Source organism: Tinamus guttatus, unplaced genomic scaffold (assembly GCF_059628265.1).
Source record: "Tinamus guttatus ecotype Peru unplaced genomic scaffold, ASM5962826v1 Tinamus_guttatus_pri_ptg000716l, whole genome shotgun sequence".
Classification (NCBI taxonomy): Eukaryota; Metazoa; Chordata; class Aves; order Tinamiformes; family Tinamidae; genus Tinamus; species Tinamus guttatus.
Window position 1 is genome coordinate 824,770 of NW_028289250.1, and position 24,433 is coordinate 849,202.

General features: G+C 37.9%; 1 protein-coding gene across 1 annotated transcript in view; it reads right to left on the reverse strand.

Moving 5' to 3' along the window:
• Window positions 1-9,508: 9,508 nt before the first annotated feature.
• CCDC170 (coiled-coil domain containing 170) overlaps window positions 9,509-24,433 on the reverse strand; it is a 36,968-nt gene continuing 22,043 nt past the window's right edge. Inside the window, 6 exon segments of the mRNA XM_088537028.1 lie at window positions 9,509-9,709; window positions 12,455-12,691; window positions 13,568-13,810; window positions 14,947-15,120; window positions 16,838-17,038; window positions 22,755-23,072. Of these exon segments, the coding sequence (XP_088393154.1) occupies window positions 9,509-9,709; window positions 12,455-12,691; window positions 13,568-13,810; window positions 14,947-15,120; window positions 16,838-17,038; window positions 22,755-23,072 (1,374 nt within the window).

A 24,433-nucleotide genomic window follows, 5' to 3' on the forward strand; every position in this document is an offset into this window, starting at 1 on the left:
GCCATCCCACATTCTGGAATCATTAGAAAACAAATAATCACAATCACACGATTGGAGATAATGTGACAAATATCTATTAATCCATGTGGAGTCTTAATTTTCAGGTTCATCTTCTACATGAGCATCAATTTACCACTTTCTGATCTGACCCCATTGCATTTCTTTTCACTTTTCATCCAGGTCTCTGTGCCATGACACTCTTGACGCCCCAGGCCAACCCTTCACACCTTCACAATTAACCCCCAGTGTTTATCAGAGGCTCCAGTCTTCACTTGCCTCCTGGTAACTGTTACCTCTGGGCTTTTACAACTCTTTTTTCTTTTTTTTTTTTTTTTTTTATTTTTGGAGGGCATTTTGGGGAATGAAAATGTAAACCCTTGTTCATATTGAATATGTTGAGCTTTTCACATTATTTTTTCAGACTCACACATTAAAATTGCAGTTGTTTTTCCTTTGGAATTGTGAAAAATAGCCTGCTTACTTGGAAAGGCAAGTCCCTCTTCCAAGAGAGACAAAAGGTGAGCTAATCATAAGATATAGGATTTTAATATTTTCACTGTTCTTAATTACAGTCTCCTAATGTAGGTTAGAACCAGGCTGCTTGTGTTAGGACCATCCCACATGGAGGATTTTTCTCTTTTCTGCCAACCCCTCATAGAGCAGCACTCACTGCCTGAGTAGCCCAGAAGTCCTTCCCCGCCTGCAAGACTTTCCTGCCTGCAATTCCCCAGCCTGCTGGGCTCTATAATACCCACAGTTTCCTTCCATTCTCTCTCTGAAGATCAGATCCCATCTTTTACTCTTTCCAAGTGGATTTTTCTTTTAATCCTTCACACTCCTCTTCTGGTTCTTCTATACATGGCTCCTTGGTCACTGATCATCTATTCATTAATTGTTTCATTAACCCCTTCTGTGCTACGTATGGACTGTCAAATACAAACTGTGAAATACAAACCTGTTTCCTAAAATACTCCGGGGTGTCTCCGGATCCAAATGTGAAGCTTTCTAGTATCTTCTAGAGACTATTTTGTGATTTAAAACTGCCTGTATTTTTTCTCCTGATGTTCCTCTTACTTTTATTACTTATATTAGATATCCTTATGTATGTTTGTACTCAGGTCAGATGTATTGCATTGTTTCATATCTCCTGTTTTTATTTCTAATTTGTCAGGATCTCTTTTTATACCACTCAGTGATGCTGATAAGCACCCTCTATTTAGAAATATTTTCAAATGTTTGTGGCAATACTATTCAAATATTTTGCAAAGGAGCAAAGTAAGAGCAATATTACAGTTACACCTTAGCTAAATAAAAACCCTCCGTAATTCCAAACCTCTTCCACATGCTCCTCCAGGCAGACTAAGTTCAAGCGGCAGTAATCAGACTACAACTGAAATGAACTGCTTTTCAGGCATTTCACCAAGAAATGAATTTGTTTTAGTGAAGCAAACATGGTGACTTTAGCAATTGTATATTGGCAATTTGTGGCATTGCAGAAGCACCGTGCTCTTGCTAATTTAACAGGAAATGTAACCAAAAAAAAAAAAAGTGAAGCATCATATTCAGAAATAGGACAGAATTGGACAATCCAGAGAACAGCTTTGTACTTTGCTGCATTCTTCGGTGAGTAACTTCACTTTATTGCAGTTTCTCTACCTGTAAAAATGGAAAGAGCTGCCCAGCATTATTCCCTTGTGAGGCACTCTGTCACAGAAAGAACTATGTCAGAGTATTAACAGGGAGCTGCATTTAAATCAGAAAAAAGGTAATGATTTATCCCATTGCATTTTACTATAGTCTAATTATAAGTAAATTATTGTTAAAACACCAAGAGATGTGTTAACTAAAAATAACTCATCATTAGGCTTTTATTATCACCATCAACGTTACTGTTATTTGGCACACAGCACAATGTGTATTTCCTGCTCATCCCATCATAACATCTTTGCATTCTGACTCTTTTTCTTAAAATCTTGTTTCCATTTCCATATGGACAATGGACTTGGTGCTACACTGAGTTTAAGCTCTACAGGCTGGCAGACATAAAGGGAACACATCACCACGGTATCCATTAGCCAGATTTGCGCTCTCAGTAGGTTCTCCAAAAATTATCAAGGTAGTTAAAAGAAAGATGTTATTAGCAGCAGAAAGTAAGTCTCACATCCAAGTGCTTAGTATACTCTATACTTTTAGGACCCCCAAACATAAAAAGAAATGGCAGAGATTTAGGCAGTTGCACAACAACTGCACAAAGAAAACGTTTTTTTATCTCAGTTTTACAAAAAATGGGAAAATTATAATGAGAAGGCTTTCTTGTTTAATACTGAATAACCAGATCACTAGCCTGTACCTAGCTGAGAAACAGAACAGTGGTAAAACCAAAGAAAGTGTTAACTTCTGACTATAATTCTACTTTAAGGCAAGCAGAATCTCATCTTTGAAGTTTTCATTTAAATCTTACCGTAGCCAGAAATTTATTCTCTATGTAGTCCAATTTGCCAATGAAAGTATGCGTCACATATATGAAACTTTTCAGAACAGCTTAAACTAGCATTCTTGGAACATCAAAAGACTGCAATTTCTGGGTCGCTAAAGATTACAACCTATCTTAGAAATAAACGTCATTACATCTTATTGCAAGCTAAAAGCAAAACGAGAAGCAAATAACAGAACTTCATTTTCAAAAGTTTCTAAAGAAAAATTCACCAAATTATAGACAGTTATAGGTAACTAAATATAATTTTATAATATTCTAGTGCTTCATCTACAGAAATTTTAAAGAATATTCTAAAAGTGAGCAGGTAACTGTAATTACCTTCCTTTTAAAGAGAGAATAAAATCTTCAGTGCTTTATCTTCACAGAATTGGAGTCCTGACCCATGGAACAGCAAGGAACTTTCTTCTCTTATAACCAAAATACTTTTCTCTGTCAAAAAAAATCTTTTAAACGTATTTTTGAGGTTTATCTATGACAGGAATACAGGACAAAGTACATAATAAAATGTCATACATGCGAAAATCTAAAATTCTGACATTCACAAACAGTTTTGCAGAATCTGACTTATACAAACGTTAAATCTACTTGTTGCTATAAAGATAGACTTAATGTTTGAGATAGCAAAAAGGGAATATCTATTTACTAGAGCACTGGAATTTGCAAAATGGAATATGAAGTTTATGAAATTTCCCTCCTTAAAACTGTAATACAAACGGTAATTATATATTTATTATATATTTCGTGAACCATGCTATGAAAGTTGGTAAGGAATTCTGACCACCACCAGTAACCTTTTCCCTGTGAGAAGCATTCATTTATTAAATTTACTGGCTTGTTTTAATAAGTAGGGTCTTTGTAGGAGTAAAATTACAGGCATCTTTCATAGAATACGCATAGAAAAGATTTTTAAAATCCTATTTCATTTAGAAACTATAAAATGAATTTTATTATCACATCCAGGAGGTACGGGATTCTCTGCTGCTATCCAAAGCAGAGTTCCTCAGATCTGCTGCATTTAAAACAGACTGAAATGAGATCCATTGGCAAAATGTTTCATTCAGGCAAAGCTAAGGAAATTCCCTGAGACACCAGCAAAAAGTCAGGAATTCTTCCAATGGAAAAGGTCATTTTTCTTCATGATACTCCTTCCTCCTGGATAAGGTCACTTTCTGAACATGTTGCAGTTTTCCAAATAGAAGAATCCATATTCCAGCCATGTCCCTGTGAGACTCCTCTCCTGGGAAAAGCCAAGTAGTGGTGGGCGGGCAAGTAGGAGGGGCTCTGCTGGGGACACTGCTAACACGCTGAGACAGGTGAGCGGGAGAAACGCTGCTCCAGGTGGCAGCAAGAAAGGGAGGGATTTCCCTTTAATTTCTCATTTTTCCAAACCAAAACTGCACTGGCATTACTTGGCATTATGGCATTATAGGAAGCAATAAGCTGAAAAGCACTGGTTGCAGAAAATTATATTTTTCCTAGGAATTTGTACATCTCAAGGACTTAAATTTTTCACTCTTGCATTTCAGTGCAGCTTTTTCTTATTTTTTCTTCATTTGGACTATAACTGTGAAGTCTGTGACGGACAGGAAGCAGATTATTTTGTTTTTATTCATAAAAGTTTTTTGAACTCAAGTTGTGTCCCTAAAAGAGGAGGATTCAAGTTTCAGGGTAAATGCACCCTCGTAGCGACTATTGATCTTAACAGTCATTCTGGGTTCTCGGTGCCTCCAAAAAAACAGATAGTAAAGTCCCTCTGACACAAAGAACACCTACACATAAAAATAAAATTAAATGAAGACTATAAATTGCACTCCCAAGTGTGCAGATGATACAAAAAAAAATGGTATTGCTGCTTGTGCAAACAAAACTGAATGAAGACAGTCCTTGTGAGAAGGAAGGAAAAAGGAAAAAAACAGTACTGCCCAAATGGCAGATCACTTCTAGAAGGCACCTTTAACAACTGCAACGATACACACCAAGTGAGAGTCTGGTCAGAACAAAATGCTATAATAATGCATGGTCTCATACTGCATTTTGCATCCTCTGTCACTTGCTTCCTCCTGCTCTTCCTCCTTCATTTTTACACGAGCACCAACTTTCTCACTTTATTCTTGGTTGGTTTTTTTGTTTGTTTGTGCTTTCCCCTTCCTGCACCCAATAGTCTCTGTCTCATGGCTTCTGTGGCCTCTGCCTGTCCCCTGGTGGCCCTGCTCCATGGGGAGCCACTCTTCTGCCCACCACAGACCCCCGCAGGCCAACACAGCCGCTCGTGTGGCTGCCTTCAGGCTCACGGTTCATCCCTCCTGTCTCTGTCCCGCGCAACTCCCTTTTCCTTCCCTTCCCTCCCCTTCCCTGTAAGGCCTCACCTTCACTCAGACGTCTTCCGGAGGCCCCTTGCCGAGCTCGTTCCCAAGCCTGCCTCCCATAGTCCGCAGCCCTATTGCTTACCCTCTGTTCAACCATTTTCAGTACATACCTTCCAAGGCAGCTAAAGCCAGTTGATGGTTTCACACAGCATAGCGACACCATACTAGACACACTATTTCAAATATATATAACACCAAAGACTATTAAAAAGATTAGGCATTGATACTACTGTGATAAACCCAGTACTAGTCTTGCACTTTTATCTGCACCATCCTGTTCAACCTGGTTTGGACCAAATTCCATGGAAAACTGTGGGGAACCTTTATGCTAAAAGCAGCAGGACTTCTTCACCAACACGGATAATCATAATACTTGTAACAAAAACGTTAGCTATTTTATTCACAGACACGTGCATGTGCCCAGTTTGCCTACTGCCATCATTTTACCTCCCTGCTCTTCCTTCTTGCGATTCCTCCTCCGCCACCACCAAGCAGCACCAGCAGCACCTGAGTCCTTGCGGTCACATGCCTGGCCCATGGCCGGGCCCTCGGAGCCCTTTAGGGCCACCAGAAGCTTTCTGCCCCGTCCCCTCCCCACATGAGAGAGCGCCTACGGCTCCAGGAAACCACCCCAAGGCACCCCGGGGTGCATTTTTCTGCAGCGCAGAGCGGGGACGGCCTTAGCTCCAGGCCCTTGTCGTGCAGGGGCCGCGTAGCAGAGCCAGGAGGGTTGGCAATATGGCCGTGCGGGGAGTAACCTTCACGGTTTGGGGAGCAGAAACTAGGCCTAGTGTCAGGAATGAACTCAAGCCTCTTAATGCCCTCAGTAGCATTTACTAGTTACTGCTATGCTGAGGTACCAGAAATATCGTGTGGACCACGGTTCCTTTCCAAATCAAATTACATTCAATAGCCTACTTTAAAATAATACCAATAGCAAAACAAATGGTGCAAATACTCATCTTCCCCACCTGATTAATTTTTTAATGTCAATAAAAACACCTGCAATCTATAATTAACAAGGAGGGGAAAAAGTATAAGTTATTTTATTTATTGCCTTCTCAAAAGAAATGTTCTTCTTGCCTCATGGCTCATTAGCTAATGTTTATCAGAGTTTTATCAAAGTTAGCAGTCTTTTTTTTTTTTTTTTTTTTAAGACAAATTATCGTATTTTTTTAATTTATCATTTCCAACTGAGTTAATCCCAAATAATTACAAATAGTTTTTATAAGCTCATCTTTTCTTCCAGAAAAAAAAATCCTATGCAGGATTCTTACTTGTTATGACAAAAGAACAAAGCAATCTGACATCTTCCATTTGCAAATTACTATGTTTGAGCATTCTTTCCAACTTACGTGCTGACAAACTACCAACTTTTCTGTTTTCCGCATAGTTAACTTATTTTCAATGAACCGATATTGTGATTTCTGTGCTGCACTGATACCAGAGATCCTTCTTCTCCCAGGTCATAGCACTCATTTCTTTTTGGCTTCTTTTGCTTTTGATGATCAGCAGGAATGGCCAGCATCTGCAAGGTGAAGGTACTTTTATTTAATATGGAAAAGTTTTGGTGACTAGAGAATCTATAGACTGTCTGTAGAACTATGCCTTTATTATTAGTGTGCCTGATTCCCATGATCATGTGCCTGGTTATGATTTGGGCTATATATAATCCCGCCTGCATCTTAACTTACATAATTATTCAGTACCTGGGCAGCTGAAGGGATTCTTTTTGTTCACTTTCATTCGTAAGAAAGTATTTGGCATGATAATTTTAAAAAAGGCAAGCTGCTTTATACAGCAAGAACCAAAAGGTACATGCAACATAATGTAAGAAGTAATAAATTGTGATCTGTCTTTATTCTTCCAGATTCCAATTCAGCATAGCCTTGAAGTGTTTTGCACCAAATTTCATTGATGAATCATGCTTCTACTGCTCTAAATTGTACTTTGAAGATAATATTATTGACAATATGTTAGCTAGTCAAAAAGTTCAGTTGCATATTAAAAAAAAATCATGGCTTTTTCGCTATTAGTGCAATATTTTTGTTTCTTGAGTTTTGCTTTTTTTAACATTGCCAAACATGGATTAAAACAGTGACCTTCAATAGAAATGATTAGAATACATTTATTTATTAGTTGGAGCAAAAAGCTAGTCTTTTACTGGCACCACAATAATTTCACTTTTTTTTTTTTTTTTGATGTATTTTATTGGTAAGAGAAGACTCCTTCACCACAATGAAAGAGTAATTGAGAAAATAGCAGCGAACTCTTAATTCCATACCTTTTATATTAATACAAACCAACCCAGTAAAAGTAATGATTTACTCGGAGGGGTGTCGGCCGACACAATCATAATACTTTGGGGAGACTTCTATCAAATCTCTCCTCTATTGAATGCATCTTTGTTCAAGTACTCTTCTTTTTTAGTTTTATATATTTTTTAAACTAAGCCACTTTTCCCAGGATTTGGGGCCAGCGGAAGGGAGAAAGAAAACAAAGTTCAACACTATATAAAGCAAAACTTAAAAAAAAAAAGATTGCAAGTCAGTTTAAACTTTGTTCAGGGGTTAATTAAATTGCATGGGTCAAAAATCACCTGAACTTTGTTCATGTCAAAATACTGCTTTACTTTTGTTTTGTTTTGTTATTTGCTTTAGCTAGATGAACAAAGATATACTCTTCCAAAAGAAAAGCAAATACAGGGATTATTAACAATCACCTAAAAGTTCATATTCCTTGGCAAACTGCATTAGCATTAATATTTCAAAAACTATGGATCCCTGTATTAGGGGAAGAAAAAAGGCAAACCCAACATTAGAAAATCCCAATTCTACTCCCTGTTGGCTTAACACACCAGACAGTAGAGGAGCTTTTTTGCCTACGTGCTGTGAGAGCCTCCGTGAAGCAACGCACAGGGTTTCGTTCCTGCCTTCTGCGGGGCTGCAGCTTCGTCGCTGGGTTCAGGGATCAGCACAGGGTGGCCAGATACAGGAATGCAGATTTGAAGGCCCTTTTCAAACAGTATGAAATGATCTAACTTATCCATAAAATACGGCTAAACACACATACTTACTTGAAGTTATGAACTATCAGAGACTATTTCTTAATGTTATGAATTTAGCATATGAACTGTTGGGACTTAATGTAGTTTAATTTAGTGTTCATAAAGTATAATAAGCTATACTTTATGTATAGTTTATAATTAATGTGCATGAAGAAATCAGTTTTTGTTGTTTATTTGTAATTCAGGCAGAAGAAGAAAGGATCATAATATTATAATAATCATAATAATCCTTTCATTTGGAAAGGATTCTGCTGTCAGATGTACCCATAGCACCAACAAAATGCACGCTGAAATTGTTTGCACTCTCTTGAAGAATTAAAAAATTATGGCATCCTTTTCCACTCTCCAAATTCCCAATCCATATAGGATACCTAGGAAATTATTTGCATTTCAACCTGCTATTATACTTTGAAAGTATGGTACTTTCCTAAGTCTATATGATTTTGTATTAGTGTTTTCCTCCATTTGATTAATTAAACTCTACTTGAAGAACACTGCTATATTATAAAATGTAAAAAAAAAAAAAAAATGGTTTTAAACCAAGCAGCATTAGAACATGAAAATATGATCTACCACCCTCTCAAACCACTAATTTTGCAAAAGCCTGGCATTTTTTTTTATGAACAACTCACTGAGTAATGATGCTTCAGAGAAGCAAAATAAAACCAATCTATAATGGTCTCAGTCGTCCATAGCTAGATTCCAGAATTACCACGCTTTCTTGAAAAAGTCTGTTTTTTTCTTAAAATAGCTTGCTCACCATTTAAATGAGTGGGGTACCACTTGCTGTTTGAAATCCAGAAAGCTCCTACAAATACAGATAAGTCTTCCTTATCGTTCTATAAATCCACATACAATGTATAATGAGGAAGAGAGGATTAAAAACACAGAATCTTGTTAGAATGTGCTAATTTATTGTTCAAATTAAAAAAAAAAAAAAACATTTCACATGACATAGAATGGGTGATAGACACTTAGCTTTTGTGATTAAAAGGTATTTCTGGACATCATCATTGCTTTAGGATTTCTGAAATTAAAGAACTCTGTTATTCAATCATCTTCAGTAGTGGAAGAAGGTTTTTATACAACTTTTTATTAATTCAGAAGAACTGCAACTTTTTCTGCCTAAGGAGTTAATTGTACAAAGGACACAGCAACTAAAAGGAAAGATCCAAGTCACCATAACAAAAGGCAACACACAACTCTACCAACTCTACCTATCCCAGATATAAGATTGATTTCTGCTGAAAAAAATAAACTATTTGTTTTGGCACAATAGTATTTCTTTAGTAAACTAGCCACAGTATTTAGTACTAGCCACAGTATTTAGTGTGCTAAATAAAATAAATGAAGAAAGAATCACTTGTCTAAAGCTTTGATAGTCTTCTAATTTCTAACCAACTACCTTAAGGCCCAAGTCCTTGTGCATAAAAATGCACTGAGATCCCTATTGTAAGAGAAAGAGACTGTCCCCACTTTATTTCCACACTGTCACCCAGGATAAAGCGTAAGGAGTTCAGTGAAGCTGACGTTTCTTAGAGAATACTTCCCAAAACTGTGATCTTGCAAATGCATATTTCAGTAGAGAAGTTAGATATTTCCTTGTGGGTGTTCATCTCGTGCCCCCACCACATCTTTGAGGCAGACACAGGGGTAAAAGTGGTGCTGATGAAAGTGAATCAACCCTTCCAGACGTGTAATGATTTCATAGTCAGGGAGAGCTAGGCTGGTAATATCGAGCCCCAGCATCCGTGAGACCACCTCTCGGAAATCTGCCAGCTGCAAGAGCAAACAGAAGAGAGTTATTAATACATTAAATATTAAGCAAATTAAAAACCTGGAAAAACATAGGCACACACATACTCATAATGACACAAGCATTTGTATTAAAAGTGCAAAATATCAGAACTTCTGCCATTGCTCAACACTGAGCAGTATGGAAGCAGAGCCTTTTGGGCCATACTTCAAACAATAAAACAAGTAAAAACCTGAGATGCTAAGGATTTGGGAATTTTTCCTCACAGTTTGAAATGCTCCTTCATATTCATCATGGAATTCAATCTGTCCACCGCTGTAAAAGACAACAAAAAATGTCTCTACAAATCCATTAACAAGAAGAGGAGGGCCAAGGAAGGGCCAAGGAGGGCTCCATCCTTTATGGGATGCAGCAGAGAACATTGTCACCAAGGATGAGGCTGAAGTGCTTAATGCCACCTTTGCCTCAGTCTTGAGCACCCAGATTTCCTCCAGGCACTTTGCGCCCTGAGCTGGAAGAACCTTTGGGGAGCAGAAGACACCCCCCATAATTCAGAGGGAAACCTGCTCCACCACGTGGACACCCCCGAGTCCTTGGGGCCAGGTGGGACCTGCCCGAGGCTCCGGAGGGAGCTGGCGGCAGCGCTCCGAGGCCGCTCTCTGGTGCCAGTGTGCAGCTCCCCCACCAGCTCCCCTGTCGCGCTCAAGGCAAGTACCAGCAAAACCCTGCAGCATGAAGGCCACATCCTGAAGCAAGACACTAAGCCAAATCTCACCGCCAAGACTTTGCCAGAGACAGTTTGCTACAGCCCGGTGCAACACCTAAGGGTCTAACCGGTTCAGAAAAAGAAATATGGAAACCAAAACAGATTATAGCACTGATGGAGTCTGAAAACGTATTCCCAGCTATTTCATTTCCAGAAAAAAAAAAGTGCCTGTATATTCTCTAGTGCCTATACCAAGGCTGGAAGCTAAAGGTTTTTTAAACTGTAGTTCACAGACATATCAGACAGGCAGCAGAGCTGGAGTTTGTTTAAATGGGTATGTAAAATAAAATTAAATGTTAAAAAAGACACTCCTCCTGAAAAGACGCAGTCTTTGGATTAATTAGACTCCTGTAAACCCCTGTTCATACTGCCAACTCAGCTGCTGCCCTATCCTTATTCTAAACTGCTCAGCTTAATTAAGTGAGTATACCCAGCTGAATGACAATCTCATTTTTATGTGATGAATAGATTAATGAGTTGGCAGAATTTTGACAGAGGGAGTAGACACAAATTAAAAGATATATGGAATCCCCTCCAAAGGAAAAAGTGGGTCATAGCTATACTGATTGGACAATAAATATTTTCAATATATGAATATATAATATAAACATATTCAATGACATTCATCAGCAAGTAACCTAAATGGAAAGACACAGCCCTTAAAGAGATCCTTTAAGGCAACCACTTATATGAATTCTAAATTGAGGATTGTTTTTCCACTTTAAAGGAATAACTCTTATAAAACTCCAGGTTGCTGATGATAAAGTACAGTACAGACAAAGCTGTAGTTCAAAGAAAAGGCAGCAAAGCTGTTGACTACAAGGAGAAATACTCTCTCTACATAGACCCTTAGATGCAAAAATGCCAAGTCAAGGAACATCAATCTGAGTTCTAAAAAAATACAAACAAAAGCAACAAAAGATGAACACTGGACTCTTTTTAGAATTCCAGTGTGCCCCACATGAAGTAAAATAAATGTTTATATTCTGAATCACTCTGCTGCATGCATATCATGAACATCACCTAAGTTTTGTACTAAAACTAAGAACCTAGAAAAAAAGATTAGATGAGAAATGTATTTCAGCTTTATAAAAAGTGCAGTATAGATATTAAGAACACAACAGTTTTTTTTAAGCAGTATCAGCTAATAGAAGCACCACAGAACTCCATATTTAAGGCTTTCTTCAATAGCAGTTAATATTTCAAAGCTAGTCACAATTTGAAATAAAGGAGAGGAATAACAAAAGACAAACATCAATACAGACAAAATTAAATATTTGCTGCACAGGTAAAGATGCATGCTAGATTTTCTTCAGTGACTAAAAGCATTTGAAGTAAAGAAGAAAGAGAAGAAGAAAAGATGAATGCCATTGAAGAAATTAATCTGAGATTGGGGAGAAGAGGGGGAAAGGCACATTTTATATAGGAGCACAAGACTTAGGTTTTACAAACCTACAGGGAGTTTTTCTCCCTGTTTAGCAGAATAGTTTCACATTCAAGTGCTCAAAGGAAAGATTCCTGCAATGTAGATGGTCGTGGACTCTGGTGAATTATCAGTTAATATTTTGATTTTTTTTTGTTATTAACCCAGAAACACATTGTGTTCTTTGAATTCATGGTGTATGCATGGCAATATGCAAGTAAGTTTTGCATCTAAGAAATATGAAAAATTATATCTTAAAACAAATGGATCCAAATGTATTCTAAATAATTTTTTATCCACCTTCTCCAAAATGGGATGTAAACCGAGTATGTTGCAGTGCACAAACACAACAAGGCATAGATTTATCTTTCGTTGTACTGCATGTATAACTTGAAGCACTTTACCTCTCAGAGTCATGCTTGTTGCTTTAGCTCAGATTGCTGCTTTAGTCTGAGCTGGTATTTCCTCATTTGTGAATGCCCACACAAGTTTTAAGCACAGCTGGATAGCTGCTCTATGCATACCACACTGGCACATTCTGAATGACTCCCAGCACTTGTCAAGCAAGCATACACCTACCTGTCTCTCTCTCTTTGCTACTTCTGCAAGGGTTGTTTTAAGCACCTTCATTTCACTGGAAAGTGCTTTCATCATATTTTTGGCCTTTTCTTTATCTTCATTAGCTTCGTGCTCTTTTAAATGAAGTTCTGATTTGACAGAGGTAAGTTGTTTCTCAGCCTTTTGTTTCATTCTTTGCAGTTTGCCTTGAGACTGATTAAGTTCTTCTATTGTTCTGCTCTGCTCCAAAGTTTTGATCTACAATAATAAATGTTAAATCCTTCATATATTTTCATCTAAGAACAAATAACAAAAATAGCTAAGAACACACATTTTAATGTTGTAATTTTCATATTAACAAAATGACATTACTATCTATTACTATCCTGCTTCTGCAGTGTGAATTAAGGAAATCACACAGAAATGTGAACTGAAAAGTTGTTGAAGCATATTGGCCAATTTCAACTGAATTTACAGACAGTGGTGTTCCAAAGATAGCTAATTTTCTACTGGCTTTCATGAAAAGAAGAGGTAATTGAACATACAAAAGCCTGCAGTGTGAGTTCATTCTCTGCTAGCCACTGGAAAAATCAGTGTGAGTGCTGCCAAATGTTGTGCTAGGTTGCTTTGTTGGAACTTGCACCTACTTCAGTCAATCAGCCATAAGACACAGAGTCACGTAAAATGAAAATCTTCCCTATTTCCAGTAGTTGCAAGCTATGATTGCAAACTACTTGTTTCCACCTGAGTTAAAGTGGAGAGTTTATTACTAGTACAAGGTAATATACACACATAAAAAAGATAATTTAGCATCTCGCATATTTTATGTGGAAAATAATGTCTCCCCACATGAGCTATGTATAGGAAAGCCAAAGATTACAGCCATGCTGAGGCTAGAAGGAGGGATCACATTTTTCTTGTAAATTTGAAGATTTATCCTGCGCTTTACATATGCCATTTACTGTACCAGGGAGGACTGCAAAATATCCAAAACAATGTAATAATATACTTGTTTTCCCAAACTAGATGTATTTGAGCAATTCTCTATGAACACTTTAATTGAGAATGAACTTCAGTTGTATTCAACTGGAAAAGAAAAATGGGTAGAAGCACAAGTGTAACCTTTTAACTCACCTTAAGTTCATTGGTTTCAGACAGCTTGGCTTTGAGATCAATATTAGCTTCCTTTGCCAGATCAAGCTGCTGCTGTAACCTTTCGATCACTTTATGTAACTTTCTGACAGTGAGATTGGCCTCATCCCGCTCCACGGCTAAGACTGTCCTTACTTGCTTTTCTTCCTCCAGCTGGGATATTTTTTGCCGCAGAAGATTTATGTGCAACTCTTTACTTTCAAGTTTTTCTTTCTGAGTCTTCAACTAGTTTTAAAACCACAAGGATATTTAAAACATCATTTGTAAAAGACAATGACAGAGAACTGAATAAACTCCTACACATGTTGTTATGAAAATTTATTTCCCTTGTTGTATGTTTAACCTGAACTCCCAAATCCTCTTTTGAAAACTATATAAAGGAGTATAAATATATGCATATGCATAAACATATACAAACTATATATACACATCTAGTGTGTATGAAAACATTAACTTGATACCTCTTCTTAGTAACTCATTGTACTTCTCTGTCCTTAAGTCTGTGCACCAACTTTTAGAGCACATTTACATACAGACACCCATTCTGTTAGAATAGCTGCAGATCATGTAGCATCTGAGATTTGCACTTGTCAAATGCAAGAGGTTAAAGGCATATTCATTAAGCAGTCAGTGGCTTCAGTGGTCATAGTTAGAATATTCCCATCTCTAAGCAGTTTATTAAAGGCAGTGTGTAAGAAGCAGACTCAGCACACAGAATAAGAAAGCATTCACCATGTACTCCTGCAAAACAAAGGCCAGCAGCCTAATTTTATAATTTTGGTGCGCAGGGAACTACCTGTTTTCTGTCTGTCTGAGCTGAACTGCCAGGCTTTACTCTGGAACATCTGAAGGATATTTGCACATACCCTCCCTGCTAAAGAGGTAGCTACTTTCAGAAAGTCTACAGTGTGCTTTTAAACCCAACCTGGGCACATTATGAAGATACCTAAAGGGGCAAAGTTCTTGTTAGAAACATTGAAGTACTTAGCAAAGTGCAACCTATGTTATACTGGATCGTAGAGAAGCTGATGCAAGATGCCATCCTTCCCTGTAGATCCTTCTAGATTTAAAGTCAATAACCATTCTAAAAATATATTATACATTTATACTGAAAAATAGAGATGTATAAATATGCATTCTATAACTATTTTTTAAAAGAAGTTATGAGAAGCAGTATCATGCATCACCTGACTGGCAGCCTTGTCTTAACTGCAGTCACTTGCACAATTTGCCAAACTGCTTACTACCTTCTCTTTACGTAACGAAGCCTCAGGCTTGTGCCTCTAGCAGGCTATCAGAAATACAACCATAACAAGGTTATCTTTGCAACAAACGGTAAGAATACATCTTTTTCTGCCTACCTTTCTTCTTAGGCTATATGCCATAGTCTTATTTTCAATCACTGCATCCCCTTCCAGTTTCACTAACTGCTCTGTTCGAGCTAGAATTGCATCCACATTCATATCAAATCCAACCTCCACTGCTATGTTGTCCAGCTTCATCATATCATTAAGTTGTTCCAGAAATTTCAGATACTAAGATGGGAAAAGAAATGAGAAAAGAATAATAAAAGAGAAAAGAATAAAAGACACACAGTATAATTTAAAGCAATCCCCCCCACACACACAATTAATAGAGTCAACAGTCATTATCCACAAGAAATAAGGCACACACTGTGATAAAATTGAAAATTCCCCAGTGGTCCTTTTTCAATTGAAATTTATTTTGCTCATAAGTCCCTGGACCTAGTGCAGTTCTCTTCTTCACAAGGCCAGCTTGCCTCTTGCTCCTCTAGTGTAAGAAGACTGCTAGAGGTGTGTGCGTCTACACAGCTACAGCTCCCTTCCCCGGCTCTGCTCCCCTCCATGACCCCAGGCTCTGGCAGGGAGGTGGGAAGAGACAGACTTTTCACTTCACTGGAAATGCCAGCCCAGTGGTGGCAGCTCTGGCCGAGTAACACGCATAAAAGTGACACCAGGGACACCGGAGGAGGCCTTTGTGGTCTCCTCTGGAGAGGAGAGACGCTTGGAGACTTCATGTGGTATGAAGAGACATAGCAGTGTCAATACAAGTCAGTACTGTGCCCTACAGTTTTCCTTCTTGTATATTTAATCTTTTTCTATCGCCCATCTTTCATTCCGTAACATCCAAGCTTTCATTCATTTTACACCCTGGTACAATTTTTGTCTGCACACATGCTAGTCCTTTATACTCATCTTTACCAACATATTTCTGTGTTTATACAATTTTTGTCTGATTTTCTGATCATTTAGGGAGTGCTTGATGCAAACACACATGGATTTTATTACCCTTTCTATTTTTTTCTTTGCACTGAAACTGGGTTTTGCTGTGCTCTAACATATTTCTGTTGCTGCTCATAATCTTGTCCAAAGAAAAACAGATGAAAATCATGAAAAAATAAATACCTCCTGGTTAGTTCCACAGCTGGTGCTTCTATAATAAAAGTGGCGAGGATCTTTTTGTTTCACACTGCTTCCAGTTCAAAAAGTTTAAAACAGAAGCAGTAGAAGCAAGCACTGATGCTGTTCATTAGCAAAAAGAACAGCAAAGATTTCTTTATTGCAGCAACATCTTTAGAAAAAATAAAAAACTAAGGCCACATGTTTCCCTACAGGGAGCAGAAGGGAAAAAAAAATCCATTTCCTGTTGTTCCCAGCATGGTAGATATTTTATTCATAAAAGTTGCTGCATTATAAACTAATGCAAAACCACAGCAAGCTGTTTGTCCTTGGCAAACTCAACAATTGCTCCCTGATCCCTCACTAATCTTGGCTTTGTAACATGCTAGTACTTGTCATACCCGCTGCTGTTCTTAGCTGTATTGAATGGCTGATTAAGTTCTCCAGGTGTTATGTCATTTTCCAAAGTCTTTAGTGTAAGGTGTGTAAGGCTTTAAAGGAATCAAGGGCTGCAGGACCTTGAGATGATGTGGACCAAATAATATGCTAGAGGAGGATGGAGGAGCTTTTAGATCAGAGAATCCTTAGAGGTCTTCTGATACAGATACGCTTGCATCTCTTTTCTGCACATTAAATTGACTTTAAAATCAGAAGTGTATCTGCTTTTTCCAATTAAAACTGTTAGTCAGAGATATTAAAATGTCACACATGCTTTACTTTGCTAATCCACATTACTTGCAGTACTGTAATACTCAAGCTGATCAATGCAATACAATTAACTATCTCTGGTTTTACCAACTTTTATAGAGAAGTAAATAAACCGTGCAACTACTTTTTGTTTCTCAAGCTTCAAAGCATCTTGCATCGTATGTCCAGACAGCAATTCTTCTTCCAAATGTTTCAGTTTATCCTGGAGAGTCTCAGATAGTTTCTCAGCTTTCCTACTCCTCTCCAGAGCTTCCTGGTACAATGCAGTCTGATTTTCCAAACCCTCAGTCAATTTAGCTATTTGAGTTTCAAGCTGAGATACCACCTAGGGAGCAAACAAACCAAGAGACAGGATAAGGTGGGTGCAGAAGTGTTGGATACGAAAAGCACACTATCAAATTATTAAAAATAAGGTTAAAAATATCTTTAAAATACATATATTTGGACAGGCAAAAAGGGAAAAATCTAATGTAACCACTGCGAAAATAATGGCAGGAGTGGCTACACATGAGACATTCAATTAAAAGAACAACAGAAACTATATCTAAGAGTCACTCAACTAAATGGAGCAAGTATCTTTAAACAGCTATTTCCATATAAACTAATTTAGATACAAACACTCTGAAGACGCAGGCTAGCCACTAGTAGCTGGCAGGCAGCAAGCTTCCTTTAAAAACAGGCCATATGATCTCCAGTCTGTCACAAAGTCAAGTGGAAAGAATAGATAAGAGTATTTTAGAAAATACCCATGATATATAGATGAGACCTGAGACAAGAATAACCATGTCTCAGAAGAGCCTTTCGCAACTGTTCACTTGTTTTTAGAGGACAGTTAAACAAAATGTTTTGCTAAACTTTTTTTTTTCTGTAAAGATAAAAGGATAAAAATCTTGTAACAAGAAACCATGTGATGATTCTGAAAACAGTTGCAGCTCCACACTGTTAACCCTGCAGCTGGTGCACAATATAATCATTTTTAAATAGGAAAGCATTTATAAATTAATGCTTGACAACATCTGATTATACCACTGCCAAATACTAAATCATTATTTTTTATTCAAAAAATTGCTTTTTTCCTTCTTTCCCTCTCTCCTGTTCTTACCTTTTACTTATTTTTTTAGATAATTCTTTGTTGTGCATTTTAACTCAGTTTTCAGATACTCATCTCCAAACAGTCTCTTCGATTTAAACATCTGTTTGCCTCATGGCAATAAAATAAACAATAAGCATGCAAATAGTTTTAGTGGCACATAAAGGTTTCCAACTTCGACCGCAATTAAATACAAACAAGAGTTTGCACCAAAACTGCTTGAAAAACACTGAGAAGTGACTGCTGCTGTTACAGTGGTGTAAAGTACTAAACAATAATAAAACCATAAGAACTCCCACACAATCATCTTAAGCTTTTCTGCATCAGATCTGTCACTCAGTAAAAAACACAGATTTCAATAACTTTCAGTCCACATAGAGGCTGTAGTGTTAAAAGACCATAAACATAAAAACTACCACAGAAAGTGTAACCACAAACTCATCAAGCTGCAAGTTTGTCGTCAAGAGCATCCAGGTTTTCTGCCTCAGAGCAACAATCCAGGAATTCCCTGAAATCTGGTTGCACCTTATGACCCATGCCTTATCCAATGGCTTATCCAGTCTGTATTTTTGGTCCTGCAGTTCTGAACTCCTGTAGCTGCCCGTGCCAGTGACTTGTGCAGTGCAATGAGGCAGTGTGCAAAGAGAGGCAATTCCTGTTGCCTGTTTTCAAGTGGCTACCTGGTAACTTGCTGGGATGCCAGCTGTCTTGCAAGAAATTCCAAATACTTCTAGAAAGGTCTTTTACTGCAGTATCAGTAAGCTGTACTCTTCTTGTTCTATAAAGCATTATCTTAAACTTCCCCAGCTTTATATGCACACACGTGCACGGAGTACAAAAGTTTTTGAGATCCTCACCAGCTGAAAAAGCATTAGAGTTGCCACTGCTCTCGTCTTTGTCCTTATTTGAGCAACATTGTTTCTCTTTACTGCATCCCACTCACCGTTCCAAGCTGAAATTTTCTTGCGCTACTGAGTCTTTTCCTGTAAGGGAGCCTCTGGACACTTTGAGCTCACTCTTGTCCTTTTTAAAGGCTCAGGGGTGGGAGATGAGACTATCACAATTATGTCTGGTATTCAGAATGTAGCAGCAGCATGGATTCATACAGCAGCATACTTATGTTTCATTTTCTTCTCCACTCTATTTCTACTAATTCCTCACATTCTAGTTGCCTTATTTTTCAGTCACTGGTAAGCCCTAAGTCACTATCTGTATTATTTTGCACTAACTTTATTTGTCAAATTATTTTCCATTTCTTCTTGTTTGAAAAAAATATACAAAAAGCAGCAGACACACAGCCTCAGCTGCCGTGCTCCCAGTGCTATGCAGATGGATCGGCCCTCGCAACACGCGCACAAGTGCACGTGTGGGCACAACAAGATGATGTTAGTTCTACACAGAGCTCTTATGGCAGCAAAGGAAAAGGTAGATCCTGGAAGTAGAGTGTTCATTGCATTGCACTTAAAGTCACTAAGAATTCTGACAAAAACAGCAATAGGAGATTTCAGTGGGAGAGGCTAAACAATTTTGGCATTTAGGAGTCTGTTATAGCAATATACACATCTGGAAACTGATGCGATTAAGACAATTTCAGAGTCGATCAGCTGCTCTTCTTTCACATCAGCTGGGCAGGTCGACTGGCAGTTTCAGTCATAATTTAATTTCCTGTCACAAATCTAACATCAAACAGGAAGGACTGAACCCAACCAGCTCAAACTGTGGCTGGGCTTTGTAGGGGCTCCTACCATTTGCCTGCCTTGGCCTCCACGTCCCCATGGACTGTGCTGACATGTATAAATTACAAATGCCAAAAACATCTACAGGCTGCCCAGCCATATTCAGATGATGCACAAGTTATTATAGCTGCTGAAAAGATTTTTAGGACAACAGTTCAAATCCTGTATCTTAATCCTGCAATAAAATATTTATCACCAGACATTGTCATTGTAAATGCTCATTTTTTTGGAATCAAATTACAATTTTTGATAGTGTTAATGTCTAATATGCAGGCCATGAATAACTCTGGGGCCCTTCAGATACTAAAAGCACCACAATTAGGGAATCTAATCTTCAAGAACATTTGGGATTTCACAGAAAATCTGTTTTACAGAATCACAACAAAGAATTGCAATTAATACATTTCTCAGATGCACTTTTAAATTAAAACTTTCCATAGCTCTGACAGATGCATGCCACATGCATGCCACATGAGCCAAACATACCTAACAGGACCCCGGTTTGGTGGTGGCAGTTGAGTTCTTGAGCTCTGTACAGGTGATACTATAAATTAAACTCCTAGAGTAGTGGCAGAGTAAGCCGCCATCCCCAAAATGGTCATTCATTAGCAAAACCTTTATCTCCAACAGAAAGGCACTTGGCTGTTGGATTCAAACCTAGCTGGGTTGGCATTGCTGGAGTTCAGCCTGAAACAAGACAGCCTGGGCACAAATGCCAGCATAGGCTGATTTACCCTGCCAAGAAATTTCTGATTCTGATTTGAAATTGTTTTCCATCAGGCTTGGTAGTTTACTGGAAAGTTTGTGAGAAAACCTTCCTCTAATATATATCTGAAGAAAATTAATCTTTTTGATAATTGACCTATAGTATAGCATACATATCTTAGAACAGAATAACACACATATCCTAAGTCACAATATTATACCCAAGTCCTGCAAAGAAATTCACCAAAAAATGCAATGGGACTCTGATCAAGAAGGTAGTACCAACACATACATATCTTGCTCTTAGGAGTCTTAGAAACTGCTTTTAATTCTGACTTCAGAAAGAAAAACAGCTGATTGCAAAACAACTCTTTGGATGACGCGTTCAGTGTTTTATTAGCACTGCACTCAGGTGCGTGATATTGGCATTTTAGCTTATTTATTTCAAAGCCCTTGATTTTAATATAGAAACGCTTCTGAGAAGAGATGCCAGCGATGTTTTAGTAATGCAGTTCACTTCAGGACAATGCAGACAAATTTTTCCAGACCTTTGAGTCAGAGCAGTAAAACACTAAACATCACTTAATTTATCAAGGACTAAATTCACCCCAAAACATTGCACTTGAAGATTATATTTATTGTTCTGGAACTTCCTGAGCAACAAACTGATGGTCTGGCATTCTGGAGAATATTATGTATCAGCATGTAAGTGCTGTATTTGCTGCATTGCTGGCAGAGGCAGCAATGGTGTGCTAAACATATCTGATATATCTGCCCTTCTACTATTTAAAAATAAACTAATTAAAAGCAGCAAACACAAAACCAGAACCCTGGTTCCACAGCACAGATTTAAGCAGCAACAAGTTAAAGCTGACACTTGCTCTGTGTTAGAAATTGTTTTATTATCATTTTTTTAAGGATATATATTTGATTTTGAGAACAAAAATGTTGAAAAATGGATGTATCAAATTTTCAGGCCAAAATTGCAGTAAGAGCCAACAGTTCTTTCTGTGGGAGTGAGAGGTTGCAGCACAGCAACCAAATAAGTTCTTATCATCCTATGGGAAAACTACCAGTTTTCTGGAACTTCCATTTCTTTACCTCTAAATTGGGAATACTGATGCTTGTTCGGAGGAAAAAAAAATGAAACTTATTATTACTGCGCATGTCCAGGAAGAATAGCTATTTATATAGTTTGTAGTAGTTCCATGTAACAGAACATGACTTTTCAAAGCAATGCTCTTGCTTGCAGAGCCAGACACATTCCTTGAGAAAGTGGAAAAATGGTTGCACATGCAATGAAATAAAGACTCAGCTTGAATCTCCCCCATACTAGCAGTTTACCAAATGATCAAACAAGTAACCCAATATTGTAAATCTTGTGCAGGATAATGATCAGGAACAATAAAAACTGAAACAAGCAGTATGTAAAAATGCACATACTAGTAAACAAGCAAACACAGCCACAGCTGAGCCTTACAGAAGATGAAGGCCGCCTAAAATCATATCCCAGCAAAACCCTTTGCCTGTTGACTTAAATTTCCCTTTCTCAGTAGCTCTCAAACTAAGCAACCTCTGAGCCACATGCACTGTATGCTACACAGCCAACAGTACAAACACATATGAATAATTGTCATTAGATTTCAGTTCTGAAGCACTTTGACTACAATGCTCCATGACACACTGGCAAAACTGTAAAGATGTTAAACATTTTCACAAAAACTGTTTTCACTGAAATTTGCTCCACAATCTCTCAAACTAAGGTTTAGGAGAGCATCAAGAGATGTTTTAAATCATGGACAGAACCAAAATATACAATTTTTGCTAACCTTAACTAGTATCACATCAGTGGAAGATGCTCGAATCATAAATCTGGTAAGGACACAGAAGTTGCTTTTTAGCAGAAGGAACTTTTGATGTAATGTGTCACTTTTTAATTAAATAACAGTGCCTTCTGACAACGCTGTGCTCACAAACCAAGTCCATATCAACCTTTCTCCTAAAAGGTGAACACTGCAGTGTCAACAATGTTCAAGTGGAAGCGCAAAGCCACGTTTCTCTAGGTGCAGGCTTTGAGGCCTAGAGGGAAAGCAGTTGCCCAGGGCAGCCGTCCCTGAGACGCAATTCTGAGAAATGGTCCAATCCTTGAAGTCTCTATCACAGCAGAAAATCCTTACTTGCCAAGAGGCTCATCTAAATGGTAGTGGCAATGCTGCCACTTGTGAGGTCTGCTAAGAGGCACTGAAACCAAGTTTCAAAGTTTTAACTAAAAAACATTCCTTGCCTTTTCTTCGTATTTGTTATTTATTTCATTCCTGATCTCTTCCTATGTAAAATATATATATAGATATATGTATGTTCTTGGCCTAATAATATGAAATCAGATAAGCAAATTACAGGTACTCAACTTCAAAATCTAAGCAAAATGAAACAACACGTAGATAAAGAGAGTAGAAAAGAGCTAAACAGAACAATAAAATCTCAGGAAAATCTAGCAGTTGTTCACTTACTAATTCTTTACTCTTCTCCCTGCAGTTTATTTCTTGGATCCTCTCCAAAATGGCCTTCTCACAAGGTTTAACTATTGCAGACCTACTGCTGAGCAGGGCAGCAATTTGGTCTTTCAAAGAAACCAACGAGTTCCGCGCAGTCCTGGCCTCTTCTCGGCTGTTCCTCAAGCTTCCATCTAGCTCGCTGGAAGATCTCTTCAGATTGTGCAGCTCTTCTCGTGAGGCTTCCCAAGCTTTCTGGCTAGCAGCCAGTTTGTCTTGGAGGCTGCTGATCTCAGTCTCCAAAGTTTGTCTTGCTGTTTTAGCACTGTCAAGATCCTAAGACACATGAAAGATTAAAACAGACTTTTAAAAGCTTTTAGAACTCCCCCAAGCAGGCAGCAAGTCAGAAGTTAGTGTTGCAGCTGGAGGCATTGGGACCCGTATTGTTCATATGGGGCTGGGGACACCAGGAGAATTCCCACTGTAATTAATGAAAGCCCCAAAGATGCTGTGATTGTACTGTGGATTAACCTTACACAGTGACCTGCAAGAGTAATACATGAATGAAACTTGCAGGTTCAACATCATTTGGGGTTGTAAAACAATTGCTAAATTACGTTTTCATTCAGAAAATGAGACTTAGAAACCCACTAGTGAAGAAAATGTAACACAAACAAAGTTAAAGTTACCCTATGTCAGAAGAAAAAGCATGAATACACAAAAAGCCTTTACACACACTGTTAAGAATAGAATTAATATTTGGTGAATGTGACAAGATTATTTATGTACAGAAATAGTGATTGGGGAAGAAGGGTGAGAACAAAAAAATAAATGGAAAAAGTTAAAAGAGATTAAAGCGCAAATGCACAAATATCAATTTCATCTTAAAAAATATTATTTTGTGTCATGGTCCATATTTAGTCTCTGACAGCTACAATACTTTCATATGAAGCTCAGACCTTTTAAGATTAATTTTCTCTCTCTCATCTGATGAGCCAAGACTCAGTTTAGGATGTAGAAAAATAACCAGCCTCCAGGATAGTAGCATTAAGAGTGATTAGGATAAAATCTGCAGTCAAGCCAAGGCGCAGCAAGGAGTATAGATGTCCTCATCCATTCCAGTATTATCCGACTGATAGGTAGAAAAGGAAGGAATATTGCTTCACACAAGACAAACTAGACAACTTGATGGCATATTTAAATGAATAGTTAAATTTCTTTAGAAGTTTCAGTTTCCAAGGGGAGGCTCAATAACTGGATTGGTATCAGCTAGGATTGCTTTTATTGGTATTAAAGAATAGTATTGGTTTTAAAGCATTGGAGCACAGTAAACCAGTTGTACTAATGGAATACCTGTTAATCAAGCAGTAAATCTGGGAAATATCATAGAGCTCGGCAGTGAGGATGGACAGAAAGGAGTCTGGGAGGCACCCTTGGAAATAAAATGTAAACATACCATACTAAAAATATGAAAATTTTTAAATAGCTTCAAAGAGACAAACAGCTAAACACATAAATGAAAACAAACCAAAACAAACCCTGTCATTTAGGTAATTATTTGTTACTACCCATTTCTAAAGCCATTTTAAAACCCTCTTGGAAACAAATGTTGGCATGATTCCTTGCCATTTTCTCTTTTGTATTCTAAACAAGTCCTATTAATAGAAAATTCCCACCTTTGTTGAGAAACATTACAG